The sequence below is a fragment of the Barbatula barbatula genome (genome assembly GCF_947034865.1).
Source record: "Barbatula barbatula genome assembly, chromosome: 12".
Taxonomy (NCBI): Eukaryota; Metazoa; Chordata; class Actinopteri; order Cypriniformes; family Nemacheilidae; genus Barbatula; species Barbatula barbatula.
The window spans coordinates 10188677-10208988 of record NC_136775.1 but is presented as its reverse complement, the minus strand read 5'-3'; the positions used below and the strand labels follow the sequence as shown (position 1 = coordinate 10208988).

At 38.3% G+C, this 20312-nt stretch overlaps 3 protein-coding genes across 3 annotated transcripts; all 3 read left to right on the top strand.

Moving 5' to 3' along the window:
* Positions 1-8247: 8247 nt before the first annotated feature.
* On the top strand, positions 8248-12697 carry LOC306902002 (uncharacterized protein). The gene is made up of 3 exons (XM_079470260.1): positions 8248-8293; positions 11045-11132; positions 11554-12697. Exon 3 carries the CDS (start codon positions 11558-11560, stop codon positions 12488-12490), a length of 933 nt encoding a protein of 310 aa, XP_079326386.1. The 5' UTR covers positions 8248-8293; positions 11045-11132; positions 11554-11557; the 3' UTR covers positions 12491-12697.
* Positions 12698-12996: 299 nt separating this feature from the next.
* LOC306902003 (uncharacterized protein) lies at positions 12997-16105 on the top strand. The gene is made up of 3 exons (XM_079470261.1): positions 12997-13128; positions 13216-13286; positions 13978-16105. The coding sequence occupies exon 3, from the start codon at positions 13979-13981 to the stop codon at positions 14876-14878; it is 900 nt and encodes a 299-aa protein (XP_079326387.1). The 5' UTR covers positions 12997-13128; positions 13216-13286; position 13978; the 3' UTR covers positions 14879-16105.
* Positions 16106-16791: 686 nt separating this feature from the next.
* On the top strand, positions 16792-20256 carry glipr2l (GLI pathogenesis-related 2, like). Its single transcript, XM_079469093.1, has 5 exons — positions 16792-17124; positions 17918-18026; positions 18146-18249; positions 18688-18765; positions 19401-20256. The coding sequence occupies exons 1-5, from the start codon at positions 17112-17114 to the stop codon at positions 19559-19561; spliced, it is 465 nt and encodes a 154-aa protein (XP_079325219.1). The 5' UTR covers positions 16792-17111; the 3' UTR covers positions 19562-20256.
* The last annotated feature ends 56 nt before the right edge of the window (positions 20257-20312 follow it).

The window sequence follows — 20312 nt, the reverse complement described above, 5'->3', positions numbered from 1 at the left end:
TTTTAAACATAAAAAATCATCAGAAAGGTTCTTACGGAAGCGAAGTACCAACTCCTGAGACTGAACATAGAAACTAAAAGCATAGGTGTCGTGGCTCCACCTTACTTCAAATATATCCTTATGTGTGGACGTTTTTAATCAATTATTAATCAAATTTATCTTATGAAAAAAGTAGTATTTGCGTATTTGATTAATACAATTAGAGATGAAACTTTCGTGATTATTATATAAACTTTTTATGATATAACATTTTTCTTCGATTGACTGCATCACTTGACATCATTCATAATTGGTTCATGGGTCTCCCTACAAAAAACATTGTTACTAGCCAATTAAAATTTGCAGTGCATTGTTGGGCTTGGTATTGTGAGAAGTTGTGCATTGTATTGTTTAGACTTTTTGATAGTTGCTCAGGAGTATATCATCTTAATGTTGGGGACAGTGTCCTCAGCAGTACGGCACGCTACACATCAGGTTTATCTCTTGTATTGTTTGGCCAGTGATGCAAGCTTTTCAACAATATTGTTTATATCAACTGAAAGTTTCATTTTGGCCCCAGCGAGGATCAACCTTGTGACTTCTGGTTTACAAGACCAGTACACTGAGCTATGGAGCCAAACCTAAAAAAGGGTTGTACAATAGTACCTCACAGCTTGGAAATGCTTCAAATCTATTCATGCAGGATACATCCCAACATTCCCATCACTTCATTCATCGCTCACCTAAATACTTCAAAACAACTCTAAGCCAGTTCCATTATAGGATACCTAAGCAGATATACCTTATGGTATGATATTGTTGTTTATATTATTCCCTGTTATATTGTATTTGCGATTATTATTATTATTTATCAAAACTACTTTGACATATGCATTAAATATTTTTTTAAAAACCGTCTGTAATGCAAATGCGTTCTGCATTCTTTACATATTATATAGAAATTGTATTTATATTCATTATATACATTCTGCCCTTGAAATACTTTATTACTGTTTTATAGTCTCAACACTCGAAGCACAATAAACTTGTGAATCAATGAACAAGTGTCATTTTAAGTCATGTAACTGTTTCAGTTCAAAATAACAGTGTAGTAGCCAATGGACGGACCCGAAGGGCATGTGCTAAATAAATATTTTCGTTATTAAAGTATTGTTTTTCATTGATTTGACGTTTTGTCATTTTACCATGGTTGTTTTTCGCGAGGCAGAAAAAAAACTATTTTTATTGGATTTAACCAATAATTTCAGGTAAAAGAAAACTTTAACGGATTTACCAAAGTGCTTAGGGTGTGTCCGCGTGTTACTAACGCGGTCTTTAAATGACTAAAAAAATATTTTGCCGTTGACTTTAGACCAGGTTTCTGTTTGTCTGTGGCGCATTCTATGTCAGTTGCCTCAAAATAGCAACGTGCCACAAATGTACCCGAACACACCTCGTGTAAGATAATTACTTTGTCTACGTAAAAAGTTGACAAGTCTAGTCGATTGAACACTCAGAAGATCCGGGCCTGGGGACCAAGAATGACACAGACACAGAAGTGCAGTTCACTCAAAGTTTATTAGAGAAGGGTTCAGTATATATATGCATAAATGAGGAAATGAGATTAGGCTCAGATCCAAACCATTGAGGCACGGAACATCACATCACATACCATATTTAGTAATTCTATATCATACCATATTTAGTATATCTGTCTAGGTTAATGAAATATTAGTTCCTTGTTCTTGATGTCTGGAACACTTTGTACTCATCGACCCCCATCTCCTAATAACAACTCTCAATGACATGGTAAATAAACAAACGGTCTAGGGAGATGTTTCCCATGTTGATGTAAACCAGGACACAGGAAATTCTAGGTTCTCACAGGAAAACCTAGATTCTAGATTCTTACACCTCGTTTTCAGACCAGCACGCAAATGAGCAGAAATGCATTTGATTTTTAAACATGACATGAAAAGGATTATTGCGTTGGACTGAAACTAACAAAAAACACTTGTTAACAAATAAAATTCAGGCCCTGCATGCTCCTGCATGTCCCGTCTGTCTGTCGTTGTCAAGCCGCTGAATCTGTGCCACCCAGTGGCAAGCTACTGGATCGGCTTATCCACAGTTTGTCGACGGTGGTTCGACTGCGTTAAGCGGCTGAATCTGTGCCGCCCAAAAACCGCCGGTGGACCACCAGGTCATTGTTTGCTGGGTTCGGTATTTGGAAAATCATGAGACATAAATGTTAGTCCTGTGATATGAGGGAGTCGTGTGAATGTGTCCCGTAGGTTTTGAAATTTAAGTTGTTGTGGAAGGTTGATCTTGTAGCTTCAAAAAATTGCTCAGACAAAGAGGGTCCAGGTGTCAAAGAATTAACTTTATTTGTACAAGCCAAACAAAGTGAGATCTTCCCAAAGCATCCAAAGTTACAGTGTTTTCCAGCCCATAGATGTAGTAACATTTCTGAAAGGGGGCTTCTCTCAGATATGTTCCTGTTATCTTTTAATTACTTGACATGGGTTTCAATCTATAGATTTCCAGCAGTCAAATACGTTTTTACTTGTGGTTAGCCCAGTGTTTCTCAAACTTTTTCTGCCATTGCCCATTTGGAAGTAGGGAAGGGTTCTGAGCCCCATCTTTACCCAACAAAATGGTAATACACTTATCATTTACATTTATGCTCTTGGCATAATACAATTGTATTGTTTTGTATTTATCCAAACTTATCCATTGCTAACTTTTATACTTGCCACCGCCTACTGCTGTTGTGGAAAATTGATCTTGTAGTTTCAAAAAATTGCTCAAACAAAGAAGGTCCAGGTGTCAAAGAGTAAACTTTATTTGTTCGAATCAAACAAAGTGAGATCTTCCCAAAGCATCCCAAGTTACAGTGTTTTCAAGCCCATATTTATAGTGAAACTGATGCAACTGATGTCTTCCGTTACACCAATCGGGTAAATTCCTGTTATCTCTTATTTTTAATAACCAATAACCCTGCTTCTGCCACCAAAAGATCCCAGGCAACAGGATACGTATTTAATCGTGGTTGGCGCATAAACAAATAATTCATGTGCCCATATTTGGACACTTTTCCGGTTCTCTTCCGGTGAAGCAACTCAGTGAACTCATAAGGTGTCCTTGACCATGCAATGCATTGGTTAGAGGAAAGCACCTAAGTTTTCTGTATCTCATCCTCTGAACTTTATTTGAACCTTGAGCCTCACAGACATCACTGGATTTTACATTGCTGTAAAATGTTGAAAAGTATTCTTAAACATGCTATATAAGTATTTTTATGGAAATAATCATTAAACTGGTATACTGATTGTAACATTAAGTCATTAAATCATCTTTGTCACTTGCTCACAATCATCATAACTAATACTTCTATTATTCCTTCTATTATTCCTATGAATACTTCTTAATGCTTTATGACTGATAAAAAGTGTGATAATACAAATGCAATGTGAAACGTGAAATGCATGCATAAATGTAGATAAAAAGGAAATACTCAAAAGGAAATACAATACTCAAAAGGAAATACTCAATACTGCCTCTCCACATTGTGCCGCTTCAATTAACATCCCACCATGAAATCGATCTCCAAGGCTACTGTGGTTCCGTGTGACATTTTCTTTGCAGTCTGATGTTGTTTTATGTAAGGCTTACATTAAAATGTGTCATTGTTTTGTTTTGTGCACGGTCAATAAATAAAGGAATTCATAAAAATGAGCCAGTTTCCTCCCGTTTGTCGCGCCCCATCTGTCATGTCTCTATCCCCCCACTCTGTTTCACACTTTGAGAAACGCTGGGTTAGCCTATCATTAATCCCTTTTTTTAACATATGGCTCTTAGTGTACAATGTTTAAATTTTAATTAAAAACATCATGAGCGTGCACACATGTGAAGCTCCTGTGGCTACATAGTAAAATAAAAAACCATCATAAATAGGAGGACCTGATCTTTTGAATAGCCTGCCTGAATCTGGGCAATAAAGGGATCACAATAGAACAAGACATACTAAGAGTCCGGGCCTTCCAATGGTATTACAATGCCTCGGGTCTCCTATGTGTACACAATACTTCAATTCAGATACTCTGGTCAGGCTTCTAAATCAACATTCCTGAACTACATTGCTGTGCCCTACAACATAAGTGCAACTAATACAAATTATTGAATATAACACATGCTTAATAAGTGTAAATAAATTATCATTGAATAAATATACCGATTTTAACATTAACTCATCTGTATTATCTAGTGGTTATATGGTTCTGACATTAAATCAACCGCATAATCTCATTCTTACACAATCATCTTTGTTTAAATGTAGTTTCAGATCACTCAGATCATATCACTAATACATAATTATTCTAGTTCGTATGAATACTTCTTAATACTGCGAAAGTATACATGTGTACTATTAAAATATATAAGTTGTTAATATCATTGTGTAAAACAATTGAAACAAATTTGAGTATATATGTGGTTCGTAACAGTGTGTAAAAGTACTGAAAACCACCCAGAAATGACACAATAAAGTGAGCAGGTGATGCATTTTAAGCAGATAATAAAATGGCTGTCTGACAGGCTGTTTGGGTGTTCGGGAGCTCAGATGTGGGGTGTACGCTAAACAATTAGTGTCTCCGGCGGTGAAGAAGTCAGTTAGTGGGGATAAATTGATACCATTGATAGTGTCACAACCCAGAAGCAGATCACCACGTACCCTAATCAGAAGCCATGGATGAACAAGGAAGTGCGCCTCCTGTTGAAAGCACGTAACACTGCCTTCCGATCGGATGATGCACATGCCTATAGTACTTCTAGGGCAAACCTGAAGAGGGGCATCAAAAAGGCCAAGCACTGCTATAAGCTGAAGCTAGAGGAGCATTTTTCCAATTCTGACCCTCGACGCATGTGGCAGGGCATCCAGGCCATCAGTGATTACAAACCTAACCACTCCACCCCCATAGCCACAGATGCCGTCTTCCTGAACGAGCTTAATGACTTTTATGCTCGCTTTGAGAGAGACAATAAGGAAACAGCTACCAAGCTCACACCCTCTGCTGACCACCCAATCATCACACTTAACTCCACTGATGTTCACAATGCACTAAGTCGGATCAACGCGCGCAAGGCTGCTGGCCCAGATGGCATCCCTGGTCGCGTACTCCGGGCATGTTCAGAGCAGCTCGCTGGGGTCTTCACGGACATATTCAACCTGTCCCTCGCCCAAGCAGTGGTTCCAGCATGTTTTAAATCCACCTCCATTGTGCCCATCCCAAAACATTCAAACCCGACGTGCCTGAACGACTACCGCCCGGTAGCACTCACACCAATTGTCATGAAGTGCTTTGAGCGGCTGGTCCTGGCACACCTAAAGGACTCTTTACCACCCACACTGGACCCATACCAATTTGCCTATCGCAACAATAGGAGCACAGATGATGCAGTGTCCATGGCGCTGCACTCCGTGCTCACACATCTGGACAACAAGGACACTTATGCACGTATGCTGTTCGTAGACTTCAGTTCTGCGTTCAATACCGTCATCCCTTCCGAGCTAATCGTCAAACTTGGAAACCTAGGCATCAACAACCCTACCTGCAATTGGATTATGGACTTCCTGACGAACAGGCCTCAGCTTGTTAGGTTAGGCCCCATCTGCTCCACCACCACCACCCTCAACACTGGTGTACCACAGGGCTGCGTACTGAGCCCCTTCCTCTACTCCCTTTTCACACTCGACTGCAGGCCTGTGAACGGATCTAACTCCTTCATCAAGTTTGCAGACGATACAACAGTGATTGGTCTCATCAGCAACAACGATGAGACTGCGTACAGGGAGGAGGTCCGGCACCTGGCCACATGGTGCTCAGCCAACAATCTGCTCCTTAACACCTCCAAGACAAAGGAGATCATCGTGGACTTCAGGAAGGCGAAAGGAGACACACACGACCCCATCCACATTAATGGAATGGCTGTTGAACGTGTTTCCAGTTTTAAGTTCCTGGGGACCCACATTTCGGAGGATCTGTCCTGGACCACCAACACCTCATGCCTGGTCAAGAAGGCTCACCAGCGTCTCTTCTTTCTGAGGACACTGAAGAAGAACCAACTGTCTTCAACTATCCTGGTGAACTTCTATCGCTGCACGATAGAGAGCATCCTGACCAACTGTGTCACAGTCTGGTACGGGAACTGTTCTGTTGCTGAGCGCAAGGCATTGCAGCGGGTGGTGAAAACAGCCCAGCGCATCACAGGGACTACACTTTCTGCCATTGAGGACATCCAGAAGAAACGCTGTCTGCGTCGAGCTCGCAGCATTCTCAAGGACTCCTCTCACCCCGCTCATAGACTGTTTACTCTGGTAGGCGCTTCCGGTGCCTCCGGACAAGAACCAGCAGACTAAGAAACAGCTTTTTTCCCAGAGCTGTTTCATCATTGAACTCTGCCCCCCACTGATTCCACTACCTCTCATACCTTTAACTCCAATGCTGCTACAACATTGTTTACATTGCACTACAGGGCTGCATGCATGACTGAACTGTACACACCAGTACTTCATGTATCTGCTCTACCGGACTGTTTACACACACACAGCATCATTTGCACTCTATACTGCTCACTTGCACACCAGGAATATTTAACTGAATGCTCATTTGCACTAATGGACCACTTCCATAACTGCATTAACCTATATACTGCACTGTAATTCTATTAACTGCATCTAGTCATCTATTGCACTGTAACTTCAATAACTGCATTAACTAATCAACTGCACGGTAATTCTATTAACTGCATCTAGTCATCAATTGCACTGTAACTTCAATAACTGCATTAACTAATCAACTGCACTGTAATTCTATTAACTGCATCTAGTCATCAATTGCACTGTAACTTCAATAACTGCATTAACTAATCTACTGCTCTGTAACCTTATTAACTGCATTAACTCATCTTCTGGACTGCAACCTATTAACTACATTAATTCGTATATTGCACCGTAACTTTAATAACTGCATCAACTTCTACAACTGCATTAACTCACCTATTGCACTGCAACTTTAATAGCTAATGTCAATAATTTATGCATACCTAAGTCACTTGCACTATTTTAGTCTAAATTATTATCTGTTCATATCCACCTGTACATTAATGCTCATAGTATATAGTCATCTGTATATATTGTTCATAGTTACTGTCATATTTTCATAGAACACACCTACTGCAAAATATTTTTATAGTCCATGCCCACTGTATTATATTTTTCATATTGTATTCTGTATTTATTCTAACTGTATATCCTGCACTTGCTAACTGCACTTCTGGTTAGACCTAAACTACGTTTCGTTACACTGTACTTGTATATGTGTAATGACAATAAAGTTGAATCTAATCTAATCTAATCTAAATGTGTGAGAGCCTATTTTGCTGTGTAAAAGAACTCCTGATTCCTTGCCGTCTGTCCCCGGGGACCAGGTCGAATGATGATTTAAAAGGGTCGCATATGAATGTGAACATTGTGATACTGGCACAGCCACTTCAAGTCGTAATTCTCAGTGACACAGGAACATAAACAGGATATAGCAGGTCTGGGACACATGCCAAACTAAATTCTCTAAAATACTAAGATTACTAACTAACATAATAAAACACAATCTTTTATGTTATCTGTTTTTGCAAATAAACTTTCCATATAGAGTTGATTTGTTATTTAAAGTTGTTTTTAATGTTTATCAAAAGCAAGTTTTGTAATAACAATTGTACCGGACCTTTTAAGGTATAACGAGATTTCAGATTCGGACCTTTCAATGTAAACTTTGAGAATCCCTGCTCTAATTCTGTTATATTCTGTTTCACAAAATATTCTTTGTGGTAAAAAAGGTTCTTCAGGCACTTCAGGCAAAAGGTAAGAAAGAAGGATTCTTCTATGCCATTGCTGTAAAAATTATTTTAAGCACCTTTTTTTTGAGTGTGCATTCTAACCCGTGATGGAAGTCTGAGTAATGATGTAGTTTAGATGGCTCTGTTAGCATAAATACGACCACATTTTGATGCAACGGCAGGTCGGCCTGCAGACAAATCTTCTGTTTACATTTTTTTCTTCAGTTGACGACTGCATTCCTTACTTGTCTTCATTCATAACAACTTGTCTATGTGTCTTTTACCGTCAAATCCCTACAATTTTGCCAGGGGCGGGGCAAGAAAAGGTTGCCCTGCCCCATTGTACAAACTTCCCTGTGGGAAAGCCCATCAGTTGCATTGACTCGGTGTTAGAACAAGACACAACCGTTAAAGCAATCTGGTAAGTAAAAAATCATTTTTATCGAAAACATATTATAACATTTACAATGATTCATATTATGTACAGAATTATTTACAGAAGTTGCATTAGGGAAACAATTGTTGCCTTGTTCTTGCTGTGGACCAGTGCATGTTGGAACTTAGTCTGTTAGACATGCCCAAAGTTTCTATTTCCACACAAATGGAATAGCAATCACGTTACTTAGCCATAATGTTCAGCCATAGTAATCCGTTCATAACTGTAATTTAAGATCGCCGTATCAAATATTATATATTCAAAATCATTATATTATATTAAAAATCATATTGCTTAAAAATGACATGTTGCAGTAATTTTGATGGTGGGCTAAAACTAAATGTTCTGATCTTGATAACTTCCTGAATACTTTAACCAGTGCATTGAGAATAGAAAAATATTACTAATGGACATACCTGAGCCCAAATGCTTTTCTATGTTTTCTATGTATTTGTAATTACTTTTCTAGAAATTGGAGAATGCTAAAAACTAATATTTTATATTCTTATGCTAAACAAGCTACAATACAGAGAGGGGTTTCATCTCTAAATCGTCTGCTAAACTGTGAGGATGGATTGTCGGGAAAATGACAGAGGACATGAGGAAAGATTCTTTAAAGGGCTGCACCTGAAGCTTGATGAACTCAGATTAATTGATTTTCAGAATGCGTACCTATATAAAGATCGTGATATCCCAAAATACCCTGAGAATTTGCAGTTTCAAGTGTCACACCTTCGCCATGACACTAACATCACTGGATTGTTTGGCATCATGGACAATTGTGGGTTCAAAAAGCAAGGTGTCTCAGGAAGACCAAATCTGGTGTGGTGGAGCCTTGACATTTCAAAAAGAGATATAACTAAAACTGAGCATCAGTACTTACAAGAGAACAGAGTCGACCCTGGTAAAGGTTTCCTGCACCACTTCACCTCCTCCCCAGCCTTCCTGTCATCATCTCGCCTGGGGAACTTCCGTTTCAGGATGTCGATCGATGAGCTGCTACAATTCTACAAGAATCAGTTCTGCAAGGGCCAGGAGCCTGACATTCGGGTTTTTGAGACAGTAGTTTATAAGCAAGAAGTGATGTACGTTACTGTGATTCATGGTCCTGATGCACGAGATCTGTTTTCTGAGTATCCTCTACTTCAGGATACCCCAGATGCAGTGTGTGTGTTGCGTGGCAATACCATGATTTGGCGTGCACAGGCAATGAGTAAAACGCATCGTTTCAGGCTGACTGGTAAAATGAAAGCACATCGGTTGTCTAAGAGACTACATCAGTACTATGTGTGGGATCACATTGGAATCGCATTCCATGTTCCTGATGGTGAGGTTTTCAGCTTCAGCAAAGAAAGATTGCTTGAGAGTCTCACGCTCTGTAATGAAGCAGAGACAAAATTGAACAGAGAGGAATTTGTGAAGTGTGATTTTTCTCGCATCAGGCCTTGAGCAATACATTTGCCAGGTCTGAAGCGGTTGGCTGTTTATTTGCAACTAGAAACAGAAGGCCTATTGACTGTGCTGTAATATTATAAAATACAGCACAAGTTTCTTTGTTAGAATTAGTTAATTGAAAAAGGTTTATCCCTCTCATGATTTCTTTTACTTTCATTTTATGAAGAACATGAGAGCGTGTATGTTGGCAGAATGCTTGTGTTTGCCTGAACTATTCTTTCACACATAATCTGTAGTATTACTACGGTTTTGTTAATTGTAAGAATAAATGGTTATATTTGTGGGACTCCTTCTGACAGGTCACGTAGGGTTCAAAGAGATTTATAACCTGCAGATGGCCCTCATAAAAATCAGTGGTGGATGTTATTTAGTTTTTTTACTGTTGGAATCTGAAAGTGTGTTGTACTCTGTCTCTGTTGCATAAATAAAGCACACGATGAGGAAAAGATTCTGGTCCCTGTGTATTCAAGATGGTCATAGGCTACATAAAATGCCAAAGATTACATTTTTAAGAAAGCTTTTACACACACATAACGCCATCAAAAGTCTTTTTTGCACCCTAATCAGGTTACATTGATCAAAACCAAAGGCAAAAATCTGAAACATGGGGTCAGAAGATAGCTCGGTTAGAAAACATTGTACAATAGCCTCTAAAAATACATTCTTTTGGACCAAATGACAATGCAAGACTAAAATAAATAGTCTATAAAACCATATTAATTTTTTTTTCAGTATTTAAGGTCAAAAGCTTATCAGTTGAATGTATTCCAACCCCATGGCCCAAAGTGTTTTAGTTACTTTTCTTAAAATCTGAATGTGCTGGTCTTTCTAAAAGATTTGCAACATACGAATTCATCCGAATTAGCCACGTCGTAAAAACGTACAAATTCCGATGAGATTAGGTTGTGATTTGTAACAACCTTATTTTAGGGGAGAGCCGGAATTTATGGTGGTGCTGTTTCGGTTTTATCTCTAAACACGAATAGCTGACCTTGGGATGCTTCTACTGAACTTTCCCAGAAAACACCCCCACTAATGTTTCGTGTTTTACAAAAATGTTGGGTTTACTTATAGAATTTAACTGTATTTGTTAATAAATTCAGATAGTCACATGTAATAAGCCAGTTTACACGAGGCCGTTTTTAAAATACTGTTAAATTGAGATTTTGTGTGACGACTTTTAAAGAGTTGAATTATTTATTTAGACACATTTGTTTTCATGTTGTTTTACGTTGTGTGGTTTGGTTTATGCAACAAAGTGTTTCTTCGTGTTTATGTCAGATACAGGAAACAGAAAGCGGTGTTGCGGTTTGCTGAGCCATAGAAGAGTAATTGTCAAGAGCACACAATAAAGTCTCCCTGGAAGCAGGTAAAGTCTTCATTTTTACTATAAGTTAATGTATACCTTTATGGAGCTATGTTCAAAAGCTCAATATTGTTAAACCTTGCACATGATTTTGATCTGTCCTGGGATGTGACGATCTGATGGAAGTAATCGAAATGTAACAGTTACTGAAACATTTCAAACCGAAACCAAAAATTCATTATGCCAAGTTCGTTGTCATAAGGGTAAAACGCATTAATGGAATGTTGAAAATAATGTTTCTGTCGTTTGTGTACATTTAAGAACCTGTTGTAGGCCGATACGAAGAGGGAAAAAGTGTTTTGTCTTCAAACACTTATTAAAGGCCTACATTAATTTCGACAATTTTCTTGTATCATTTGCTTTAAACTGACGTGAAAGAAGGAAATGTGAATTTACAAAAAAAGCTTTTTCTTGTCTGTTTCAGAAAGATGAGTATGCGCACCAATGCCCGAAATGTTGTAGAGACATACTTTGAAGGAGAGCATCTGAGCTTGTCTGACCTAAAAGAGGAATATATTCCTCACAGGTACCTGTTCAAGAACAACATTCCTGCTTATCCTGAATCTGTGGAGTTCTATGTAGAGAAGTTGTCTCACGTCACCGGGAAACGTGGTCTTAAAGGTATTTTGAAGGATTCGGGATTTAGACAGCCATCAGACAGATCCCATTTCCTCTGGTGGGAATTGTGGGTCACATCTGATGAGATCTGCTCAGCTGAGGAAAGGCTTCTGACGTCATTGTTTCCTCGTACCCGAATTCGCAACCAGTTACCCTTCCTTGAGTACTTCACCACCTCAAAGGCCTTCCAAAATGGCTCTCCCTATGGAAATTTCCGCTTCACATTCTCAATAAGGGAGCTCCTGTATCACTATGGTTCTCAGTTCTGTCCCGGCAACAGTCCAGTTCTACGTGTTTATGAGACTGTGTTGTATCGGCAAGAGATTCTTTACGCTATTGTAGTGCATCCTCGTAACATTCATTGTTATGACGACTATCCTCGACTTCCTTATGATGATTTTGGAGTGTGTGGGTATGCTAATAAGTCCATAGGGTGGCGCTGTCAGGCCCCTTCTCAAACCTACATGCATAGGTTAAATGTAAACTGGAAGCATGGCAGTGTTCATATAAGTACTGGTGATGAACAGTATTATGTGTGGGATCATGTGTGTGTAGCCTTCCATATGGAGCCTGGTTGGGTGTTGCATGTGGATCAGGACAGGCTATTTAAAAGACTGAATGTGTGTGAAGTGTCTCATCCCTGTCTCCTAAAACCCCCGGAGAGTCCACTGAGTTTACATAGGGCTGAGAATTTTCTTTCTAGTCTTAAAGCCAGGGAGGGCTATGATCGGGCTTGGTATTAGGCAGACGATGCAGATATAAAATTCAAATGAAAAGAAACAAAGAAAAAAGATGTCACACACTTGACAACTGCTTAGTTTGATGCAGACACTTATTTCGATCTGTTAAATCGTGTACAAGATTTTGGGAGTTTTGGATTGTTTACTGTTTACTATGCACTTGTGGTGTAAATATAGTAATGCAAAAAATAAAAACCCCATGTAGAATTTAATGATGCATTAAGAACTTTACTTTAGCTTCCACAAAACAAGGTCTTCATACAAATAACATTTTATTGTAGCAGGAGATATTAACTACACGAGTTAACTTAATTATGTTAGAAGTTAAAGCGAATAATTTACGTTTACGTTTATGTACTAGTGTACCATGCAGAAAGAAAGTCATGCGATCTGAGAAAATGTAAATCAGCCGGACCCCAGCCTTGTCCAGCGTCATACAGCCGGCCCCCGGCCCAGACGGGATTTGCCTTGAGGCGCTCGGTAATGTAAGTTGTGTATTTGCTCTTTAGTCTGCTTTTGTAGACTACATTGTTCAAACAAGTCTCTTGCATCTGACGTACCGTACAATCGATTTGTTCACGATTATTTTCGGTTTCGATTTCGCACCAACTGTAAAAGGATTTTTATCGACGTTTAGATTGGTAAGTTTACGCACTTTAAGCACGCCTTCATTTTGTTGTCGATTAAACCTACACGTTATCGCCCAAACTGACCCACACTTTTCGCAGGTTTCTATCTAGGTGGCTGTAAGCAGAGTAAAGTATCAAATCCAGAATAAATAACGTTCCCTTGGAAGCAGGTAATGTCTTCATTTTATTAGAACTGAATATGTACACGATAGTGTTTATAATAATACAATAAGGTTATAGGTTTCGTTTTATGCTGTCCGGTGTAATTTGGCGCTAAATTTGAATCGTATGACTGTAAACCGAAACTTAAGTTTGGCGTCTAATGGCGTGTCAAGGGGAAAAAGCATTAACGGCATGTTGACTGTTTGTAATGACTGAAATTAAAGTCAATTTCACAACAAATGACCCTTCTTAAATGTATCTTAAAATATCCTCCAGGACTTGGTTCTGATGGGATTGGGAACAGTTCTTGTACAGTAAATTCGCTGTTTTTGGCATTGCTTGCTTGAAACTTAATGTATCCAAATATTCTTTTATATAATAACTAAATTTTTTATAGATTTATTATAATAAAGTCATAGTCGGGAATTCATTTAAATACCATATTATTTATTGTTATTAATGATTGCTCGTTCATATCTTGTCATTTATTAAATCACCTATTCAGTTACATGTAACCATAGTCTCATGTGTTCTATTTGATTATTTTACTGTGCTATTCTTTGAAATAACTAAAGAGCAGAATAAGTCACAGGACGGATGGTTAGTTATGCTTTAATCTAACCTGCTTTTGTTTGTTGGAGAACCAGGCTCAGCGTGAGTTGAAGTGTAACAAAAGGACATGTGAACTTTCTGTTTCAGAATGATGAAGCGCAAAAATGACCGAGAAGTTGAGGAGACGTACTTTGAAAAACAGCATCTGACCTTATCTGACCTGAAAAAGAAGGCTATAGAACACGGGTACTTGTCTAAGAGCAACATTGCTCCTTATCCTGAATCTGTGGAACTTCATGTAGCGAAGGTGTCTCATGTCACTGGGAGACGTGGTCTTGAGGGTATTTTTACGGATTCGGGATTTAGACAGCCATCAGACAGGTCCCACTTCCTCTGGTGGGAACTGTCAATCACAACCGATGACATCTGCTCTGCTGAACAACGGTTTCTGACGTCATTATCTCCTAGTACTCAAAATCACAACCAGTTACCCTTCCTTGAGTACTTCACCTCAAAAGCCTTCCAGAATGGCTCTCCCTATGGAAATTTCCGCTTCACATTATCAATAAAAGAGCTCCTGTATCACTATGGTGCTCAGTTCTGTCATGGCCAAAGTCCAGTTCTACGTGTTTATGAGACTGTGTTGTATCGGCAAGAGATTCTCTATACCATCGTAGTGCATCCTCCTAACATTCGTTGTTATGACGACTATCCTCGACTTCCTGGTTCTGGAGATGGGGTGTGTGGGTATGACAAGGGATCCATATGGTGGCGCTGTCAGTCCCCCTCTGAAACCTACATGCATAGGTTTAATGTAAACGGGAACAGACAGTTTTATGTTTGGGATCATGTGTGTGTAGCCTTCCATATGGAGCCTGGTTGGGTGTTGCATGTGGATCAGGACAGGCTTTATAAAAGATTGAATGTTTGTGAAGGGTCTCATCCCTGTCTCCTAAAACCTCCAGAGACTCTACTGAGTTTAGCTGAGGCTGACAATATTCTGACCTATTTTAAAGGCAGGATGGTCTATGCTGGGGCTCGGGATTAGGCAGACTGTGTAGTATGCATATGCAGATATTACATTCAGATAAAAAAATCTGTCACCAATGAATGTACACTATATTGACAACCACTTTTTGATAAAGAGTGCATAAGTGCATATAGTTTTTATAGTTTATAAATTTATATAGTTTATAAAAATACATTTTAAAGTACTGTTATCAATTTGTAAAATATAATCATTGTTTATGGATATATCGTGGTATCTGTTATATTTCCGTAATAGGGATGAATTGGCGATGAACTGATCAGACTTTAGGGGTTCTTAACATATTTGACCCCAGTGTACCCTGTTAATAATTGACAAATCCCAGATCCCGTAAAAAAGGATAATCATAAGTATCAAGTGTTTCAATAAATGTATAAACTGGTTGGAGGAAAAACAGCCTTCACAATGAAAACATATAGACCTTGATGATTAGCCGTTTAATTATGTTAAATTTATTTTAAATGGATTAAAAAAATTTAAAAGCAAGGAAAGTTTATTTAGGCCACTCCCCAGCTGGTTATTCTGTTTTAATTTTTTTGGGGGGGTATTGTTTTTAAAATATGAAAACAGTTTTTTAACTGTCCACTAGAGGTCTGTGTTGGATCTCTAGTATTGTTGGCTTGTCTTATCTGCAGTGATTGTGCAAAACCCAGAGTACCTTGTGCGGGGGTCTATAATATTACATTCACTATATTTAGTCATTTTTGGTTCCTTAAGTCTCTTTTATTGTGTTTAATTATGCTTTATTGACAATATAATTTTACAAATGGTGTTGCAAAAAATTGTTGTGCTTTATATTTTACTCTATCCTGCTTGGCTTCGATCTATGCAGTAACATACTTGGTGTGATATAAACCTAATTCTATTCCAAAGCCAACAAATATTGTGGCTTTAAGTGTTTCTCTGTTCCAAGCTGTAAAAATGTAATGTAATCATTGTTGATACTTAAGACTTAAATACATAATACTTAAAAACATCGATGTTAGTTAGTAGAATTCCTTCAACTCTCGTCTTACCTATAAACATGGCTTAGTAGAGTATACTTGTTGTCGGCTCATTGACAAAATTGTCATGAAGTGTATTATAATTGAATGTAATGAATATGTAACCCCTACCCCTTCTCTCCTTCCACTGTTTCCTTCTCATCTGAAACTAAATGAAGCTCAACCTAAATTGATGAACTATAACCATGTGTCTTTAAATAAACTGTAATTTCCATTGGCTGTACATGCTCTATGTTTGAACTTATTTTAAAGGGGAAGTTCACCCACAAATCATTTTATTTGATACATTTACTCACCCGCATGATGTTTAACATGTTTAAAGAACACCCGGCATCTTCGGAGCACAAATGATGGTATTTAGGTGACATCGGAGAGATTGCCAGGCCTCCTCATAGACATCATGGTGTCAGCTTTTGCCTAGGTCCAGAAAAGTACTAAAGACATTGTTAAATTGGTCCATGCGTACAAAGTGGCTCAGTTGAATTTTTTAAAGCAATGAGAATGCTTAATAACAAACCCAAATAACAGACTTTCATTGATATATTATCCTCTGCCTTGTCAGTGTATGGCGCGCATTCACGAGAGCACTTCTTCATCTTCTTCTTGGACGAGAGCACTTTGATGCATGTGAGTCAGAGCGCCAGCGTCCAATAGGTGATCGGTGCACAAACCTAATTTTACACCCATGCGTCAAAGTGCTCTCGTACAAGAAGAAGATGAAGAAGTGCTCTCGTGAATGCGCGCCATACACTGACAGGACAGAGGACAATATATAGATTAATGTTGGTGGGTGAGTAAAAAAATCACACAAAGTAGATTTTTGGGTGAACTTCCCCTTTAAGCTCAGTGTTTCCAGCTGAATGCAGTAATGCCAGCACCATATAAGGTCACATGGCTCGTTTAGATGATGTCATTGCCACAAGTCCTGTGTGGAGAATCCCTTCTATCTTTACACAGTGTAAAGAGAAGGAAAGGGAGGCTGGTGTGGTGGGAGTAAGAGAACAGGAAAAAAGATACATTTTTATTTTAGGAAATGTTGTAAAAGGAAGCTCATTTGTACGATTTGTAGGAATATGTTGAGGTTTATGGATCGTAGATGATGAAACATTAGACTAGTCTAACTGGGGAACAAAAGTGGAAGAAAGACAGAGACAGCTGTTTGAAACTGTGACAGTGAGGGAACTCTACGTACAAGCAGCAGCCTAGCTCAGTGGAGTCTTCTGTTTACAATGGGAAAGTCAGGTAAGTGCACACTGCTCAATGATTGTCTCTTAACATATGTGATCTTGTCAAATAGATATAATATGCATCGCTTCCATCTGTTGTTACTAAATTATGTTTTATAATCACAGGTTGCCAGCTTTACCACATTGTGTGTTTGTTTGTTTGTGCTTGTCAGTTGCTGTGTGTGTACTCGGGATTGTTACTCAATTCTTGCTTTGTTTGAATGAATAGCATCACGCAGTTGGATTAATGCCCCTGCAACAGTCACAAGCACAATTGTCTGGCAACATTTGTCCAGTTATAGCTTTTGTGAAGGGAGCTAACACTGTCTGCAGTCAGGACATTACATCTAAACGTTTTGTCACTGTGTGGCTTTATTTTAAAACGGTCAAAAGTGTCATATGAAAGGTCTTACATTGTGTAAAGGAGTGGTTATGCCAATTTTTAGCTCATTAATAAGATTGATCTTAATGCCTTTGTACCAAAGGTCAGTCAGATTTCTATTCTTCCAAAGCGAGTTACTCTTTCAACATTGTTGTAAGCCAATGCAAATTTGTGAACAAACAATATAATCATAATATTAATGGTAATACTTAAATGTGATAAAGACCCATATAAACCTTTGGACCACACTGTGTGCATGTGTTTGATACTGTACTAAACGTCTGGCTTAGTATAGTCTATACTTCTGTTTATAGTTCTGTTTATTGTAATTAAAGATGTTGGGCTTGAATCTGTTTCAGATTCTAGCAAAAACAGAAGTTGCACTTAATTTCAATCTCTTTCTATTGATTTCCTCTTCACTTTATAGCCTCCAAGCTATTTGGTGAGGATGTATTAAAAACTCACAATGAGTACAGAAGAAAGCATCAGGCCCCACCATTAAAACTCAGCAATAAACTGAGCCACGAGGCAGCAAGGTGAGACCTCTTCAGATTCTCCTATTCTGCACTCAGTGCTGTTTCCTATATTTTGAATCTATATAGCTTCACTACGGTTGAATGCAAAAGAGTTCCCATAAATGCATAATGTCTTGTAGATACGCGGAGAGCCTGGCCAGCACCAGGATTCTGAAGCACAGCGTTGAGTCTAGTCGAGGGAACTGTGGAGAAAATTTAGCTTGGGCATCTTATGATCAAACGGGTATGAAACCTATTATTATTTCCTGTTTGTGTTTTCTGACATGAATTGTCCAGTGTGTTTTCGGTCAAACTTTTTTGCCTGCAATTGGACTCTTGCTTGCCGTTGTACATCCTGTAAGCAGGAGCTCTCTGCTCAACGGCTGGGATTCATCACGCATTGACTACCTCCATGTTCGGCCTTAAGTTGATTACTAAGTGCAATGGAATGTCTGGCCAATCCAGGGTGATTTGCAAAGTGTCACTAAAAGTACAGTAAAGTGGGTCATGTTAAGTTCATAGAAACGTATCTCCGAAAACATATTTCTGATCTACTAGAAATGTTATACTAACCAGACCACAAAATGTTAAAATTTGGTTAAATCCTAAACTGTAAGGTTTTGTTTTCTGCCTTATTTACACAAGAATCTCTTTGTGTGCGTTTGTGTACATGTGCCGACAGGTAAAGATGTATCTGATCGGTGGTATAATGAAGTGAATCAGTATAACTTTAACCAGCCGGGATTTTCCTCTGCAACTGGTAAGAACCAATTACTACACAACGTACAAGGAAGTGACACATTTGTCTCCCACCTATGCTTTGTCATATCTGTAGATTATATTTCTCTTAACAGTGTATTCTAGATGTAGGAAGTTGTTTTTTAACATTTTCATTTAACATTTATTTTTATGGAATGAATTGATAAACCACGACTAATCCCAGTAGAATAAGGTTTTCTAATACCCTCCCAGTTTCATGGAGTAAACTATTAAAAATAATCTCTTCCACCACCTTCATTTCCCCCCACCTTGCTGATATTCTCATCCACTTGTATGCAGCAAAATAGTAATACCATTGACCACCTCAAGAGGGCAGAAAACACATAAGAGATTTCTTATTTTACACCCATTTTTAACTCCTCCTATACAAAAAAATGAAATGTAGTTCACCATTTAAACCTTTGGCCACCTCTAAATCTGTAAAGCAAGGAATACTTGTAGGAATACAGTTGGAATACTGTTTATATGTTCCAGCACTCTCTGTCTTGCAGGTTATAAATATTTAACCCACCACTAACATAAATACCATGTAGCTGAAGAGTAAAACACTTCTGCCTAAAGGCACACTCGAAGCTTCTCTGAAATACACTATTGTAATGCAAGAATCTCTTTTAGGTCATTTCACTGCAATGGTGTGGAAGGGTTCAAAGAAACTTGGCGTGGGCAAAGCTGTGGCAACAGATGGCTCAACCTTCGTGGTGGCACGTTATTTCCCCGCCGGCAACATCACCAATCAGGGCCACTTCCAGGCCAATGTCTTACCCCCTAAAAGCTGATGTGTAGCTGGTCACTAATATTTCGTACCCAAAATAGAATTGAACATTACTTGGAGGACCAAATGCAATCCAAGACAGTTGACTGCATGAATAGCTGTATAGATGAATGTGGATAACGTCAATACAAAAGCTACTGTTAGTGCTAGTTCCACAATATTTTCATAGCCTATGGACTCGAGAGTCAGGTCCAGTCATAAACCCAGTAATGCTATAACCTGTGTATGTATTAAGGTTTCAATGTAACTCATGGGAGAATGTGTATATTAAAACATTAATTCAATTATTTGTTACAGAATAAATAGGATTCAATAATGGTCATTACTTTATGCATTGGACTCATAATTTCTCAAACATGTATGAATTTATTGTAATATTTTTGTGCTTATGTATTTTTATATTGACATGAATTAAAATCCCAAGTGTCCAAATTCTTTGGACGTAAATTTAAAGGGATAGTTCACCCAAAAATGTCATGAATTTACTCACTCTCTAGTTGTTCCAAACTTGGATTAATGTATTTGTTTGGTTGAACACAAAGAAAAACATTTGTAATGTTAAATTAGTAAATTATGACAATTAAAATTTTTAGGTAAACTATCCCTTTAAGTCCACTTAATAAGTTAACCAAAATCTGTGACACTACTTTACTGATCATTATCATTACACCAACACAAAATAAAGCTTATTTTTAAATCACGAGTCTATCAATTTGAATGGAATGTTAATGCAATTTTAATTTGCAGCGTCATCT